Genomic DNA, 14,392 nt, shown 5'->3' on the forward strand with positions numbered 1-14,392 from the left:
CTATGCCTTCCTAGTCAAATTCCCCCTACTTCCCTCGACTACTGGTACAGAAATGGTGCCTTTGTTGACACACTGTCAATAACTGAAACAAACTTAGCCACTCTTTAACTCCCATGGGATATCAAAGAAATGTGTTTATTGGTTGAGGGGGGTGGAATACCCACTCAGACAGTAACCACATCCTTGTCAGGGTGAACCACAAAAGTTACTAAATTAACCTATGCTTAGTCCTCTGGTAGCTTAGCACAAAAGCAGTCAAGCTTACCTTACAGGCAATGTGTAAAGTAGTTATGCAGCACACAAGCAATAATAAGGTGAAAACAACACAGGAACATTTCACAGCAATTAGGAAAAATAAAGTACATTTTACTCAATAAAATCAAACCAGAATGACAAAATTCCAGTCAGTAGAACTGGAGATATAATCAAATAAAACATTTTTTTTTTTTTTAAATAGTGCCTAAAAGCACAAAACGCTACGTGCGATCATCTGGGTGCACTAGACTGGAGGAAAAGTCACAAGTCCAGGCAGACAGTAATAAAGTGTGGGTCGGATACAGGGACCAGGTTAGTCTTGCTGAAAAGATAACACTTCTAAGTCCGGGCGAAGAGTTCCATTTGTGTTGGAGGAGGCTGGGTGTCATGGATAATTATCACTGTAGCGCGAAGAACCAGTCAGCAATCACAACATTTGTCGTGGGCTGTCACTGTTGTAGCCTGAAGTGTAGGTCTTGCATTGTTGGTCATCTCTGGCAGCGCTGTCAGAGCATAGATCAAGTCTCACAGGAAATTCACTATGGCGGTCATCCTGGGTGACCGAATCCTGGCATGAGTGGGCCCGCTCTTAGATGCAAGAAGCACAAACTTCAGGATTTTCTCCTTTCCTTAGGAGTACAACACTCTGATGTCAGCCAAGGGTCCAGGGCCTGGGGGGGCACCTTTGGCAGATCAGGAACTTACTTCAACAGTGCGAAGGCAGGCCCAGCTGCAGCAGGGCCTCTGAAGCTTAATGTGTCCCTGTGCCCACACAGGAGTTCAACCAACTGAACCTTGGAGTCACGCTGGTCAGCCTGGTATAAAGACACGCAGGTTCAGTCTTCCTTTTGAGATAGCATGGTAGTTGTTCAAGCAGCAGGGCAGTGCTATGGCAGCAGAGCAGTCGTCCTTCTCTAACTTCCACAGATCTAGGAGTGTTCTGAAGAGTGGCTCTGGAGGTGCAATATTTATACCTGGTGCTAGCCTTTGTCTACCCCCACATATGGTTCTTGAACGTTTTCCCCTTCCCCTGCCAAGGCTCCAAACTGTCTGGGGGTAAAAAAACAGAAATGTTTTTTCTTTGTGTTTGCTTGAGGCAAAACTCTTTGAAATAAAAGTAGGGCTGGGAACACTCCTCCCTAGTCATACTGCCAGGATGGCACACCCTGTCCACATCCAAGCCCCCTTAGTGTTACTCTCTGGAAGTAATACACAAATTCAAACAGCAAGCTGTTTCACAATCATGTGACCCAGGACACCAGCAGAAGGTATAAATGGCTGGGTCAAGATTTTTTGTCCCCTCCAAAAGTGGCATTTTCAGAGTTCTAACTTAAAATCTGATTTCACCTTCAAAGAGGATTTTAAATCACAATTTGAGCATAAACAGCAATTCTCCATCTGCTCCAAGATTAGCACTTATTTGATGTAACAAGGTAAACTAGTGTTAGCCAGTAAGAGATAGGCCTTACAGCAGCGAAAACTACTTTATGAGTTTTTCACTGACAGCACATTTAAGACTTAAGTATGCACATCCTACTTTTTCAATCAATGCACCCTTCCCTGTGAGCCCATATGGCCTACCTTAGGGGGGTTTATGTTTATTTAAAAGGAAGGCTTGTGCCTGGCAAACGGCTTATTTTACCAGGTTGAAATTGCACTTTAAAACTGCATTAGAGGCTGCAGTGAAAGACATGTTTCAAAAGTGCTACTTTAGTGGGCGGTACGACGACAGCTGCAGGCCCAGTAGCAGCATTTAATTTACAGGTTCTGGGCATTGGTGGTAAACTAAATGTGACAATTGAGCGTAGGCTAATTTTACTGTGTTTGAAGGGGAGCACTGGTAAAGTGCAGAGTCCTAAAGCCAACAAAAACTAATCTAGCCAATGGGACTGGTAAAGGCAAAATGTTCGGGGGCATACCATGCCAAAGATGTCAGTAGTAAGAGGATCCTATACCCACCTAAATTAAAAACCTTCATCTGTTTACTTCCTTGAATCACCTTAACATAAGATAATCACTGACGTTACAATTTGCTCACATGCCCAAGCTCCCAGTTTGTATACACAAACAATTCAACACAGCACTTTGATTTTCAGTACAACCTAATGAAGATGTCCTGAAACTACTTACTCTACCCATCTTGCCGTCCCTAAGTATTTTGTTGTTGTGCCACACATTTTCACATCACCCTTGACTTATTCAATGCTGAGTTCTAACTTGTTGATCTCCATCTAACTACAGTGAGAAGATACAGTGGAGTGCTCAGTTATATTTGCTGGCCATTGGGTTGTTCAACATTAGCACTGGTTTGGTCCACAACTTTGTCTTGCATATATGTAGCTATAATTTCCTTAACAGTGATAAAACCTCTGCCACAGTACAAGACTTGATTAAAGCTGGTGATATGTAAATTTCATGTTTCTCAATGGTCTTTTCCAGCATGGCCGACGTGCAAAGAGGAATAACGGTGTGATGGTAAATGCACCAATTAGGGGCATGATTCGCACACCCTATACTCAGCTGTCCAAACTCCATCATCACGGATACTAATCTGAGGACTGGCCAGGCCTTTATTGCATAAAACATTAATGGAAGCAAGGCTTTGGTACTGGGAGCCTCCATCGCTCACTTACGCCAATGAGATGTACACTACACTCACTGGCCCACCTCATAGCCTGAGAAAATATATAAAGTTTTCCACCTACCTAAACTCTCATAGATGTTAAAGAATCTGTCCATCATGTTAGGCTCCCTTATAACTAGTTCAGGATCAAACTGGAAACACCTCCGTTGCTGGAATTCCAAAAAGTACTAAAGACTCGGCTTGGTCCTCTCTGCCCCACCCATTCCGAGTAATTTCAAATACATTCAGTCAAGCTCTTTATAATCTTGTTCTTGAATATATTTTCATTTGGTGTAAAGTGTACAAATACTCGTATGTCAAGTTCAAGATATGACAACACCTTTGCTAAATAAAAAGCAATGTCTGTGCCCACAATGACAAGTGGGTAGGAACAGATTAGAATGTTTTGGCTTTTGACTCAGCCTGGAAGGACAATAAATGAAACGGTAGCCATGTGGCATCACCTATAGCAGCTTTACGACTACTAAAGCATAAATTGAACAGATTTTTCGTAGTGAAACCCAGGACAAGTCACAGAAACAGAAGGCAGACTACAACTTGACAGGCAATAGACAGTGGAGCGCATCAGACAAGCTTTAAAAACACAAGACCGATTGAAACAGTTAATATGCCATACGTTTAGGTGTAGCTATCGCCATCAGAGAGAACAGAGTTATAGTTAAAGTCCCAGTAGAAATGTAATGTATTTATTATGCATAGTTGTCCTTCTATATCATTGACATTCCCCATATCATGTATTTCCTTTCTTCTACGGCTTTTGCTTTACTTCATCTTTGTTCTCGCTTCAAAGACTCTGTTTTCCTCCTATTGTCTCTCTGCTTGTACTCTTCCCATTGTCTCCGCTTGCATATTTTCTATTGAGTCTTCTCTACTCCAATGCAATGCCTCTTGTTCCAGTTAGATCGTTCTATCTAATCCTCTCTGTTTCGAGGCACACTGCTTTACAATTTCTAGTTATAACCATTTACCCTCAAACCACTGAGCCTAAAATGTGGCCTCACCTACATGGGAATCGGCTGATTGGCAAACATGCTGGGGCCCATGAAAGGTCGATATGGCTGGGCAGAGTTAGTCTAATTTCAGGATATGTTTCACTCAGACTGGACTCATGAAGCATTGGGCTTTCATGACATACTCTTTCCGCAAGAGTCAAGCGGTCTTGGTCGCCTAACCAGTATCTTCTATATCCCATGAATTATTTTGGAGTTACAATTCAAATGTAATATTCTGGCATCAATAAATTACACTGCTGCTTTTAATACTATCTCGCTCCGACAATGTGGAGGCCGCTAGCAAATTTTTCTTGCAGATGTAACGAGGACTGCAAAACGCTTAAACTAAATACGTGCTCCCATAAGGATCGTATTGGTTTTTATTTGCTAATTGGAACATCGCGTCATTTCAAAGAAACCCGACCCCTTCATGATAAGACAAAAGTCTGAGTGACTGGTCACACTACTGTAAGAACAACCTATACTTTAAATTTGAGAGAAGTTCCCGACTTAACCACAAAAGTAAAGTAGAAAACGCCCTGACCAACCATCGTTGCTTATTCTAGTACAGGGCGCCCAGCACCAAAACCATACAGAAACATCTACGACAGTGCTTTAAATGGGCCGGTACTGTCCGGTACTGAGTACCGGCACTTTTTTATTTTGAGAGAGAGAGAGTACCGGCACATCTCGAGAAAACCGTAATACTTTTAATTGGAGAGTACCGGCACTTCTCAGAAACAAGCAGGTACTCTGGCACAGAGTACCTGCACTTTAATTTTTCCATTTCAAGCACTGATCTACGAGGAAAACATTATAAACTCGAATACAATGTAAGTCAATCAAAGTTAGAGTACCTACTGAAGTCAAACGGAAAACTGCCCAATTGCCACATAAGTCTATCAACTTTAGCGTTCACTAATTGCTGACAGTCATACACTTATTCTCTCAACGTGACCCTTCCTTCACCCGTCACACAACCCTTTCAGATTTTACGAGTTCTAACTATTGACACCCCACTTCCCATCCCACCTCTCCTCACAGTCCTTGCACTTTATCTGCGTGGCCACCAGCTGGTTGAACAGGAGCTCGGCCATCTCCAGATCATGCTCCCCTGGCTCTGGTGCTCTCCGGGGCAGTAGCTTTCTTGTTGTCCCCTCTTCTGCCCCGTAGGATCTAGGGTTCCAGATGATTTCGAGCTTTGAGTTTGGCGCTCCCCACCCGCCGTTGCTGAGACTACCGGGCAACCGCCCGCAGCGCCGACGTAATTCGGGGACCTCTGACCTCGCGCACGAAGGGCGGAACCAGTGGAAGCAGGGCACGGCGCCATGTTTGTGTGGAGCTCATGGTTTACTGCTTGGCAGCTCAGTTAGTACGTTAACAGCAGTTGTGTGTAGACTTTCCTGACTTAATGCTATGAAATACTTCAAATTGTGACTCCATTGTTTTGCAGTTTTTATTCAACCTGTCCTTGTGTAATGTAACTGGTGCTCGTGTAAAGCGCCCCAATACCTTCGGGTCGAGTTCGCGCTCTATAGAAACTACAAAAAAACGTAAGCAGTGTGCTAAGTAACTGATTACATAACGATGGGCACCATCGCAATGTAATGTTACATATTTTTCTTATCGAGCGACTAAACAAAAAAAAAACAGAAAAGGAAACATATTTGCTTTTAAAAGAACCAGAAAAGGCGGCAATAAATGTTACGCACGTTAAAGCACCTAAATAAACGCAGAGAATGCCACAAGATAAGAAACACTGCAGCACAGAGCGTGCCTAAGGTATTCAGGCTTAGGTTCCCCACTGCTCCCTCATCAGCCCTTTCCAAGATGGCGGTGAACACGACCGCTGCTTCACATTCTTATACAGATGCAGGGAGTGTAGGGATGGCTGTATGATTTTTCTTTCCTTGAGTCAACCAGCGTCGTAGCCGAAATGGCAGCACCTTCTGAAGACGGCGTGCACGCCCCAATGCCAGGGAGATGTGGTTTCTACGTGGCAAAAAAGAGCAGATTCTGCAAAATGATTGTGTCAGCAGGAAAGCAATTATGCGGGGAGCACGCAACGCACGAAATGGAGGTATACAGTTTTTTGGTCGAGTTTATCTGACAGCGCACCTGGATGCAAAAGGCATTTTATATGAGCTTACCAAGACCATAGTGGGGCTTTCCGGTCGTTCACTGCTTATTATTGGTGGGTTTACCATCCTCTCGTTTGCCTGCTTCTTATTCGATGGCTTGCCTTGTCCATCTTGTGTCTGTACCTCTTTTGGAACGTGCTAGCTTACTTGCGTCCTTCCTGTGCTCACTTATAGGGAAATTCTTTTTAGGTCGAGCACGCAAGTGCGTTGACCTGTTGTAAGTATTGTGGACTATTACCCACGCCCATCACTGCCACTTGTTCATGGGCTTGGCTTTCAAAAGTCACTTGGTGTCATTGGTAAATGCTTTTCATTTGTCCCGCCTTGAGGCTGTTTTTGTACTGCCTTCCAGACCACACCCTTACTTGGATTATTGCACGATTGCTGATATACTTCAGCATGGGCAAAGTATTTTGCTTTGTTTCTCCCCTTTGTGCTGCATGGCGGCCATGGTGCTCACAGCACAAACAAGCACACCAATGTGAACTTGATCAGCGGTATTGGTGTGCTGGTGACATTGTTCACAGTTACCTAATCAGAGTAATTTTTTGTGGCTCTCCCCTTAAAACACTTTAAATTGGTGAATGCCTTATGTAAAACAGAAAACCTCAAAGTGAAAGCGGCTCTCCCGGCACAGTGGGAAAGCTGATACTACAATATTCACTACATGCGGGGAACCTCACCCCATAATGCTTTGCAGGGCGTTACTTTTGTAAAACATGTTTGCTGCTAATTCAGCCTGTGGTGGTCCTAGGACAATGTGACCATCACCAAAACATCCACAACAACAGGCTCTTTCTGTCTATATCAGTGATACTCAAAGTACGGCCCGGGGGCCGCATGCGGCCCTCCTGACCTTTATATGAGGCCCGCTGATCAACAGCAGTACCAGGCAGCTGTTCACTCGATTCGGCACTTACATGAAAAAATAAATAAACAGGAAAGTATTTCTTTAAAGGTTGATTGAAGTCTTCTCCACACACTGACAACATTGCCAATAGTGAACTAAGAGGCAGGTCAGTTGTTATTTGCACTCATAGGGTGGCCTGGGTTCCTATTACACATGAACAACACCCACCTTACCGGCTCCACTCCCTCCCCCCCCCCCCCCCCCAGACTGCCACTTTTCTGGCATCAATGCGGCCCTCGTCGCATCACAGACTAAACTTTGTGGCCCCTGAAACAATGTTTGTGAGTACCAATGGTCTGTATTATCTTTGGGTCCCACACTAGGTTAGTGGAGACCCCAAAATAATAACTCCTCACACCATTGAGTGTCTTTATGCTCTCATGGGTGGAACTTTTGTTTTATAGTTGGGAGTTGCTTGTGTTTTAAGGGCCTTGTTTGTAATAATATTATTATAGGCATCTTGCTCCTGAATATATGTAATGCATTATGCAATCTAAGGACTAAATATATGGTTACACTCCATTATTTATTGCCATTTTCTTTTTATGTGGTTATGCCTTCTAGGGGCTAACTAGACAGTCACATGACAACGTTTCTTACAAATGCCATTTTCATTATGGTGTCCTCTAGGGGCTATTCTAAGCATTACAGTCATATCAACATATTAAAATATTTGTGGCACAGAAACTTTTCCCATAATGCTTTGCCGTGCATTAGTTTTGCAAAACATTTTTGCTCATAACAGCCTGTGGTGATCCTAGGACAATGGAACCACCTTCAAAACAATGTACTCTTTCTTGCTACATCATCTCTGGCTCCCTGTTAGAAATGGGGCCTCTAGTTGGCAGTCGGTTTGAACCTTGCCGAAGTAGGCATCCTCGCTCTAGTCAGGATAAGGGAGATACCCGCTCAGATAACCCCTGCTCACCCCCTTGGTAGCTTGGCACAAGCAGTCAGGCTTCTCTCAGGAGCAATGTGTAAAGCATTTGCACTTAACACACAGTAATACAGTGAAAACACTACAGGCGGACACCACACCAGTTTCAGAAATATAGCCAATATTTATCTTTGTAAAAGAAGACCAAAGCGATAAAAATCCAACATACAGTGCTAAATATATTAATTTTGTAAGAGTTAACTTAAAAATACAGTTCCTTGAAGTTGATAGCTCCACCTGGGGCTATCACGGTGTTGTGATCAACAAAACCAACAGTTCAGGCTGGCCGCAGCGTCACGGGCCAGCTACGGTGTCGGGAAGACCCTGCAAACAGTACCTTGGATTTGCAGGGCATCGTGATCCTCATGGTGAGCTCCGGAGAGCGGCGTCACTGGCATAGCGGTGTCAGTTCCAGAAACAGTGCCTGTGTCGTCATGCCCTTGAAGTCACACATGTTGCGGATCAAACTCCGGGGTGATGAAGTCGGGAGCACTGGCGTGGATGGCGTCGGGGCTGCGAGCGAAGTGGGACGGTGCGACGTGTGGTGCCCACAGGTTGCAGGCAGCGACAGTCGTCCAGCGGCGCCAGTGAGACCAGGGCTGCGGTGTGAAGCGGGGCGGTGTCACCAGGTCACGGTGCAGGCAGCGGCATCGTCGTTGCTGAAGGCCTGTCGTCCGTAGGTGGTGCGGGACGGCTCCGAGCGGCGTCTACGGGTCGCAGTGCAGACAGGGACGTCTTTTGATGACACTGGAGTCGATGGTACTGGCGTCTGTGAATGGGGGCCGCGGTGCAGGATGGGACAGTGCTTCCTGCTCCTCACGAGCAGTGTCCACAGGCCACAATGCAGGCAGCGGCGCCGGTGTCCGCAGGAGCGGTGTCGCTGGGGATGCCTAGGCTTTGGTGTGAGCAGGCGATGCCGGAGTGCGGGGCCCACAGGTCACGGTGCGAGCAGCGGCTCGGTAAAGTTGTCCAATGATGTGGTCCGTGAGACCAGAGTCGCGGGGCAGTGCAGCTCCGTTTGGCATTGGCAGGTCACAGTGCAGACCAGCGGCTTCATTGAGTGCGTCACAGTGTTTTTTCTTTACAGCACAGAACACACAGTTCCACAGCAAAGGGACAGTGCTCCTCCTCCAGCTCTTCAGCTCTTCTCCTTGACATAGGTTCCTCTTGATTTCAGAAAGATTCTAAAAGTCAGGGGTTTTGGGTCTTCTTCTTATACCCCTTTCTGCCTTTGAAGTTGGCAAACTTCAAAGCAAAGTCTCAAGTGTTCGCAAGATCCTTCCTTGTCCAGACCAGTCCCAAGACAAACACCCAAACACTAGGGGGTTGGAGAGTGCATTGTGTGAGGGCAGGCACAGTCCTTTCAGGTGTGAATGACCGCTCCTCCCTGCCCTCTAGCTCAGATGGCTTGGTAGGATAAGCAGGCTACACCCCGCCCCCTTTGTGTCACTGTCTAAAGAGAGGTGCAAAACAGCCCAACTGTCAAACTGACCCAGACAGACAATCCACAAACAGACAGTCACAGAATGGTTTAAGCAAGAAAATGCCTACTTTCTAAAAGTGGCATTTTCAAACAGACAATTTAAAAAACAACTTCACTAAAAGATGTATTTTTAAATTGTGAGTTCAGAGACCCTAAACTCCACATTTTTATCTGCTCTGAAAGGGAATCAGCACTTTAAGGATATTTAAAGGCAGCCCCATGTTAACCTATGAGAGAAATAGGCCTTGCATTTGGCAGTATTTCACTGTTAGGACATATAAAACACACTAGTATATGTACTACCTTAAACGTACATTGCACCCTCCAGTGGGGCTACCTAGGGGTGCCTTGCATGTAGTAAAAGGGAAGGTACAGGCCTGGCAAGTGGGTACACTTGCCAAGTCGAATTGGCAGTTTAAAACTGCATTCACAGACGCTGCAGGGGCAGGTCTGAGCCATGTTTACAGGGCTACTAATGCGGGTGGCGCAACCAGTGCTGCAGACCCACTAGTAGCATTTGATTTACAGGCCCTGGACACCTCTGCTGCACTTTACTGGGGACTTACTAGAAAATCAAATTTGTCAATCATGGATAAACTAAGCCACAGTACAATTGATATGGGGAGCACTTGCACTTTAGCACTGATTAGCAGTGGTAAAGTGTGCAGAGACAATAAACCAGCAAATACAGAGTCCAGTATACCATAAAAACAGGAGGTCAGAAGGCAAAAAGACAGGGGGGACACGGCAAAAAGCTTCCAGGTCTAATAGTCCCCACACTATTTGAATAATTGATAATTGATATTTATAATTGAATCAATAAAACTACAAGTCCTGGAATTCAAAGGAAAATCCTGGACTGGAGCAGAATATCCCACATGGACCTGAGAAACTTGACTGTGCTGCTTTATGACATACTCATGTGCTTCTCCTGTGATAGTCTCACCCCTGTACTTCTCACCCCAAATCCACATTGCTCTCTTAACCACTTGCCTTACTCTCCCTCACACTCCACATTGCTTTCTCTCGCCATTCGCCTTTCTCCAGCTCCCACCTGCCCCGTGTGGCTCCCCCACCCACTTAAAAAAAAAAATGTTTTCACACATTTTCCTTTTAGGTTACAGATCCAACTCAGATCTCTAAATAAAAGGAAAAAAATGCCTGCCTCATTTTGTAGTAACAAGCACGCATGGTGTATGCTCCTACAAAATGACGGGGGCAAACACATCATAGGCTTTTAAAATTATTATTGTTTAGACATGCAGTATAGCATCCGGATAGTGTACAACATCGCAAAAAAGTTTCGCAAAGCCAATAGTTCCCCCAACACAAGACCTGTTGGCTTTGCTAATGCTGATTTTAGGTTGCACCTACCAGACAGTGGTTGTAAATGACCTGTCGAGGGTCTATATGTTCACAAGGGCTTACTGCCTGCCGATTGCATAGCTTCCAGGTTTCCCAGGTCAATGCATGGCTAATTAGGCCAGTCATGGCTTTTCTTAGAATGCTGTTATTTGCAATCCTATACTACTACAGTTCTATACTGAATCACACAAGACTACAAGTGCCAGAATAAAATACGAGACTCAACTAACTAATTATATAAGTACTTGGGAAACATGGAAACTATGCCATTGCTTACCTTTTGGTTGTCTTTGTCACTCTTGATGGCTTGCTCCTTATTCAATAGCTTTCCTTGTCTCAGCTATCCATCTTGTGTTTATCTGTTTTCTGGAAGACAGCCTGTTTACCATGACTCTGATTGGCTGGTTTTTATCCTTCCAGTGCACCCTTTTATGTAACTACTTTTTGGCTTATTACTGCACAAAAATGCTCGTATTTTTTCTGTTCTCTCCCTCTTGTCCTTCTATCCCCCAAATACCTGCCCCTGCCGTTTCCTTCGTGTACTGCAAACTGTCTCCCAGGTGCTTCTTCCCAGACCAGTGCTTTGTATAGCTTTCCCCCCCATGTGCTTCTCCCTCTTGTGCTATTCCCATCACACTTCATTTCACTTTTTTAGGGGCCAGGAAGCAAATTGCTACCAGCAACTGTGCCTTAAAAAACCCTTTCGTGATACTTCCATTCCTGTTTGTTTTTTGTATTTACGGCTCTACCTTGGAATGTAAAATTAAAAAAAAAAAAAAACAGTGGCACCCATGTCATTTTGAAGGTGCCTGGTGGCACATGTACGCCCAATGTTGCCTGTTACATCATTACATATTTTATTTATTTATTTATTTATTTTTTGTTACACTGCACAGCATTTTGCGTATGCTCTACAGCAACATCAAAAGCTACTGGCAAACCCAGTAGGGTCGCAAAGGTGAAACCCATTTCCTTTGCTGTTGCTTGTTTTAAATAGTCATTTTGGAGAACACAAACTCATAGATAGGCAATAATTGACAATGTACATTGCCATACATATTTAAATCAGGGTCTGAACTTTGTCTGAAAAGTAGCTAGAATGGACAACTCCTAAGTTATATTGCATGTTTTTTTTACTCAAATGGCATCACACGATGGGAGGTTAGAACAGCAACATCAATGAAATTACCAAAAAAAAGTGTCAACTGCACCTGCTTCCTTAAATCTCACAGATGTCAGTAATGTGTGTGACATTTCATTTTGTATTTCAAGTGTGCCCATGTGAGACATGCTCATGACTCAAGTGTGCCACATTGATGGCACGTTATGGCTTGCATTTTGACAAAAAAGTTTAGCTGAGCTCTCCAGTACTACAATTAGGTCTGACATTAGCCAAGATTGTTTTGTATTTCATCCTCGTCAATCCCATTTTATTTGCATCCACTACAGTATGAGTGAACTGGTAACCACATTTTTTATATCTGGCATTAGTCAAGATTTTTTGATTCTACTAAATCCAAGGGAGCGATTGAGAGAATGGCCAGGAGAGATGCAGAGAGAGCAAGGAGCGAGGCAGGAGGCCTCTGATGCAGAAAGGCCACCACGGCATGGTCTCGGGCCGCACAGATTGGAAAGAGTCGCTCCGCTCACGTCTTTGTGCCCATGTTCTGTGCTCAGCCTGACCATGCGGTCCCCATCCTGTCCTTTCCTGCCTACACCCACAGAAATCAGACAGAAGGCCGGGACAGCGGCGGCATTGAGGCTGGACGAATTAGGAAGACTATGCCACTGAGAAGCAGGTGAGCACGGAACACCGCAGCCTGGCCTTTTGGTGCAAGATCCCGTTAGGTAGGGTGACCAGATTTTGAGGAGCAAAAACCGGGACAGGTCAGACATAAAAGGAGGACTAGCAACTCACTTTTATATCTGGCATATCCCGTTTTTTGCATAGCTTCGAGAATGTTCACCTATACATGTGTGTTTGTTTGTTTGTATATATATATATATATATATATACACACATATTTACAAGACTACACATATAAAATTAGCTATAGCTTGACCTGCCCCCGCAACCCGCCCCCACCCACCTCTCTCTGCTCCCCAGTCCGTCTCTCTGCTGGGAGCAGACAGGGGACTGTGTTGTCTGACAGTAACATATAAATTACTTTAATTATTGCATACTTGGTAGGCCTATGTTAAAGTAGAGCATACGTTGATGTATGCTTCACTAGATAATCTGACCTTCGTCCTGAAAACCGGGACATTCATGTAATGATCTGACCTTTGTCCCAAAAAACGGGACATTTTTTTAAAATTAAGAGAAGCGCTGGGACAACGGGACATTCTTCTAAAAACCGGGACTGTCCGGGGAAATCCAGGACGTCTGGTCACCCTACCGTTATGGCAGCTGCACTAGGAGAGGGGAGTGAGTGCAGCAGAAGCGGTCAGGCTAGCCCCGGTAGGGCTTGCGGCCCCCTTCTGGTGGTGTTCTTGCTGCTTGTGTTGCCTTTGCCACTGTTGTCCTTCCCAGCCAGAAAACATTGAGCATGGATTAAGTCTCTAGGGCAGTGGTCTTCAAACTTTTTAATGCAGCGCCCCCCAATTGAAAATAAAAATCATTGGGCCCCCCTCAGAATTTTTCACAATTATTTTAGAAAGATGGCAATGTTTAAATAGGTCTAAGCCTATTTAAACATTACAGTTAAGTATTGTTACCTTTTTAAAACTGCAATAATATGCTTTTGCTTAAAACAAAGGCATGTTATCTGTATAATATTTCTTTTGGCCAGAGTTTGGCGCCCCCCCTGGGATCACTTGAGGCCCCCCAAGGGGGGCCTGCCCCCCAGTTTGAAGACCTCTGCTCTAGGGTGACAGCAAGAGGCGGCAGCTGGGGCCGGCAGTCCTTCGGAAGCCCCTTAAAAACATTTGGTTCACTCTGTGTAATAGTCTCTGCAAATATTTTTGCCTGTTGGGTTCGGCCTGGTTCGGGGTGTGTGGAAAGAACTTAAATCTCTTCCGGAGGGTTGAGCCGGCAGAGCACAGAGGCAGTCCGAGTGGGTCTGTGGTGCGGCTTGGGCCCTGCCGTGCGCTCACCTGCATCTGGCTTGACTTAGCTCAACTGCGATGCGCTCAGGGAGAATTTAAGGGGCAGGTTATCATACTGTGAATAAAAAGGAGGGTGGCAAAAAGGCAGACAGGAAGTTTAGCAGGAGTGATATGTCTACCTCTGCTGTGGATTTGGCAGGGAAAACTTTGATATCGTCAGTCTCATTATATGTCTCTCCTTCACCTATACATCGCTTTAGCACCCCCCCTCCACTTAAGCACTCTAAGATTACTGATTATTTAAAGTCAAATGAATCTAACACTGACAAGTCAAATAACTCTAACACCAATAATGGGGCTATGAGCCCCCTCTCAGCATGACTGTCGTTCCCCAGCTGCCGACTGCCTTGCACCCCCAAGTGGCCAATGAGGTTTCGTCCCTCCTGGTACTTCTGGTAACCCTGGCACACATCGCACAACTCTAACTATTTCTGCTCAGGTTCACACATTGGCCAAAGACAACCAGGACGATAATTTATCATTTTAAGATACATTATTTGGCTGTTCGCCTCTTATTTTTTGGAGCAGACTCTGCAAATGTGGAAGAAGTTAAAAGG

General features: G+C 44.9%; 2 protein-coding genes across 5 annotated transcripts in view; one reads left to right on the forward strand and one right to left on the reverse strand.

Moving 5' to 3' along the window:
- The window catches only part of SASS6 (SAS-6 centriolar assembly protein), a 171,456-nt gene extending 166,402 nt beyond the window's left edge, over nucleotides 1–5,054 (reverse strand). For both annotated transcript variants that reach the window (XM_069232163.1, XM_069232162.1), the window contains exon 1: nucleotides 4,924–5,054. In XM_069232163.1, the coding sequence (XP_069088264.1) occupies nucleotides 4,924–4,988 (65 nt within the window). In that variant the 5' untranslated portion in view covers nucleotides 4,989–5,054. The remainder of the gene's footprint in view (nucleotides 1–4,923) is intronic.
- Nucleotides 5,055–5,133: 79 nt separating this feature from the next.
- The window catches only part of TRMT13 (tRNA methyltransferase 13 homolog), a 108,770-nt gene continuing 99,511 nt past the window's right edge, over nucleotides 5,134–14,392 (forward strand). For 2 of the 3 annotated variants that reach the window (XM_069232165.1, XM_069232167.1), the window contains exon 1: nucleotides 5,646–5,971. In XM_069232165.1, the coding sequence (XP_069088266.1) occupies nucleotides 5,828–5,971 (144 nt within the window). In that variant the 5' untranslated portion in view covers nucleotides 5,646–5,827. Of the gene's footprint in view, nucleotides 5,264–5,645; nucleotides 5,972–14,392 lie in introns of those variants that run through there. The other variant, XM_069232166.1, reaches the window with a different exon arrangement.

This window comes from Pleurodeles waltl, chromosome 4_2 (assembly GCF_031143425.1).
Source record: "Pleurodeles waltl isolate 20211129_DDA chromosome 4_2, aPleWal1.hap1.20221129, whole genome shotgun sequence".
Classification (NCBI taxonomy): Eukaryota; Metazoa; Chordata; class Amphibia; order Caudata; family Salamandridae; genus Pleurodeles; species Pleurodeles waltl.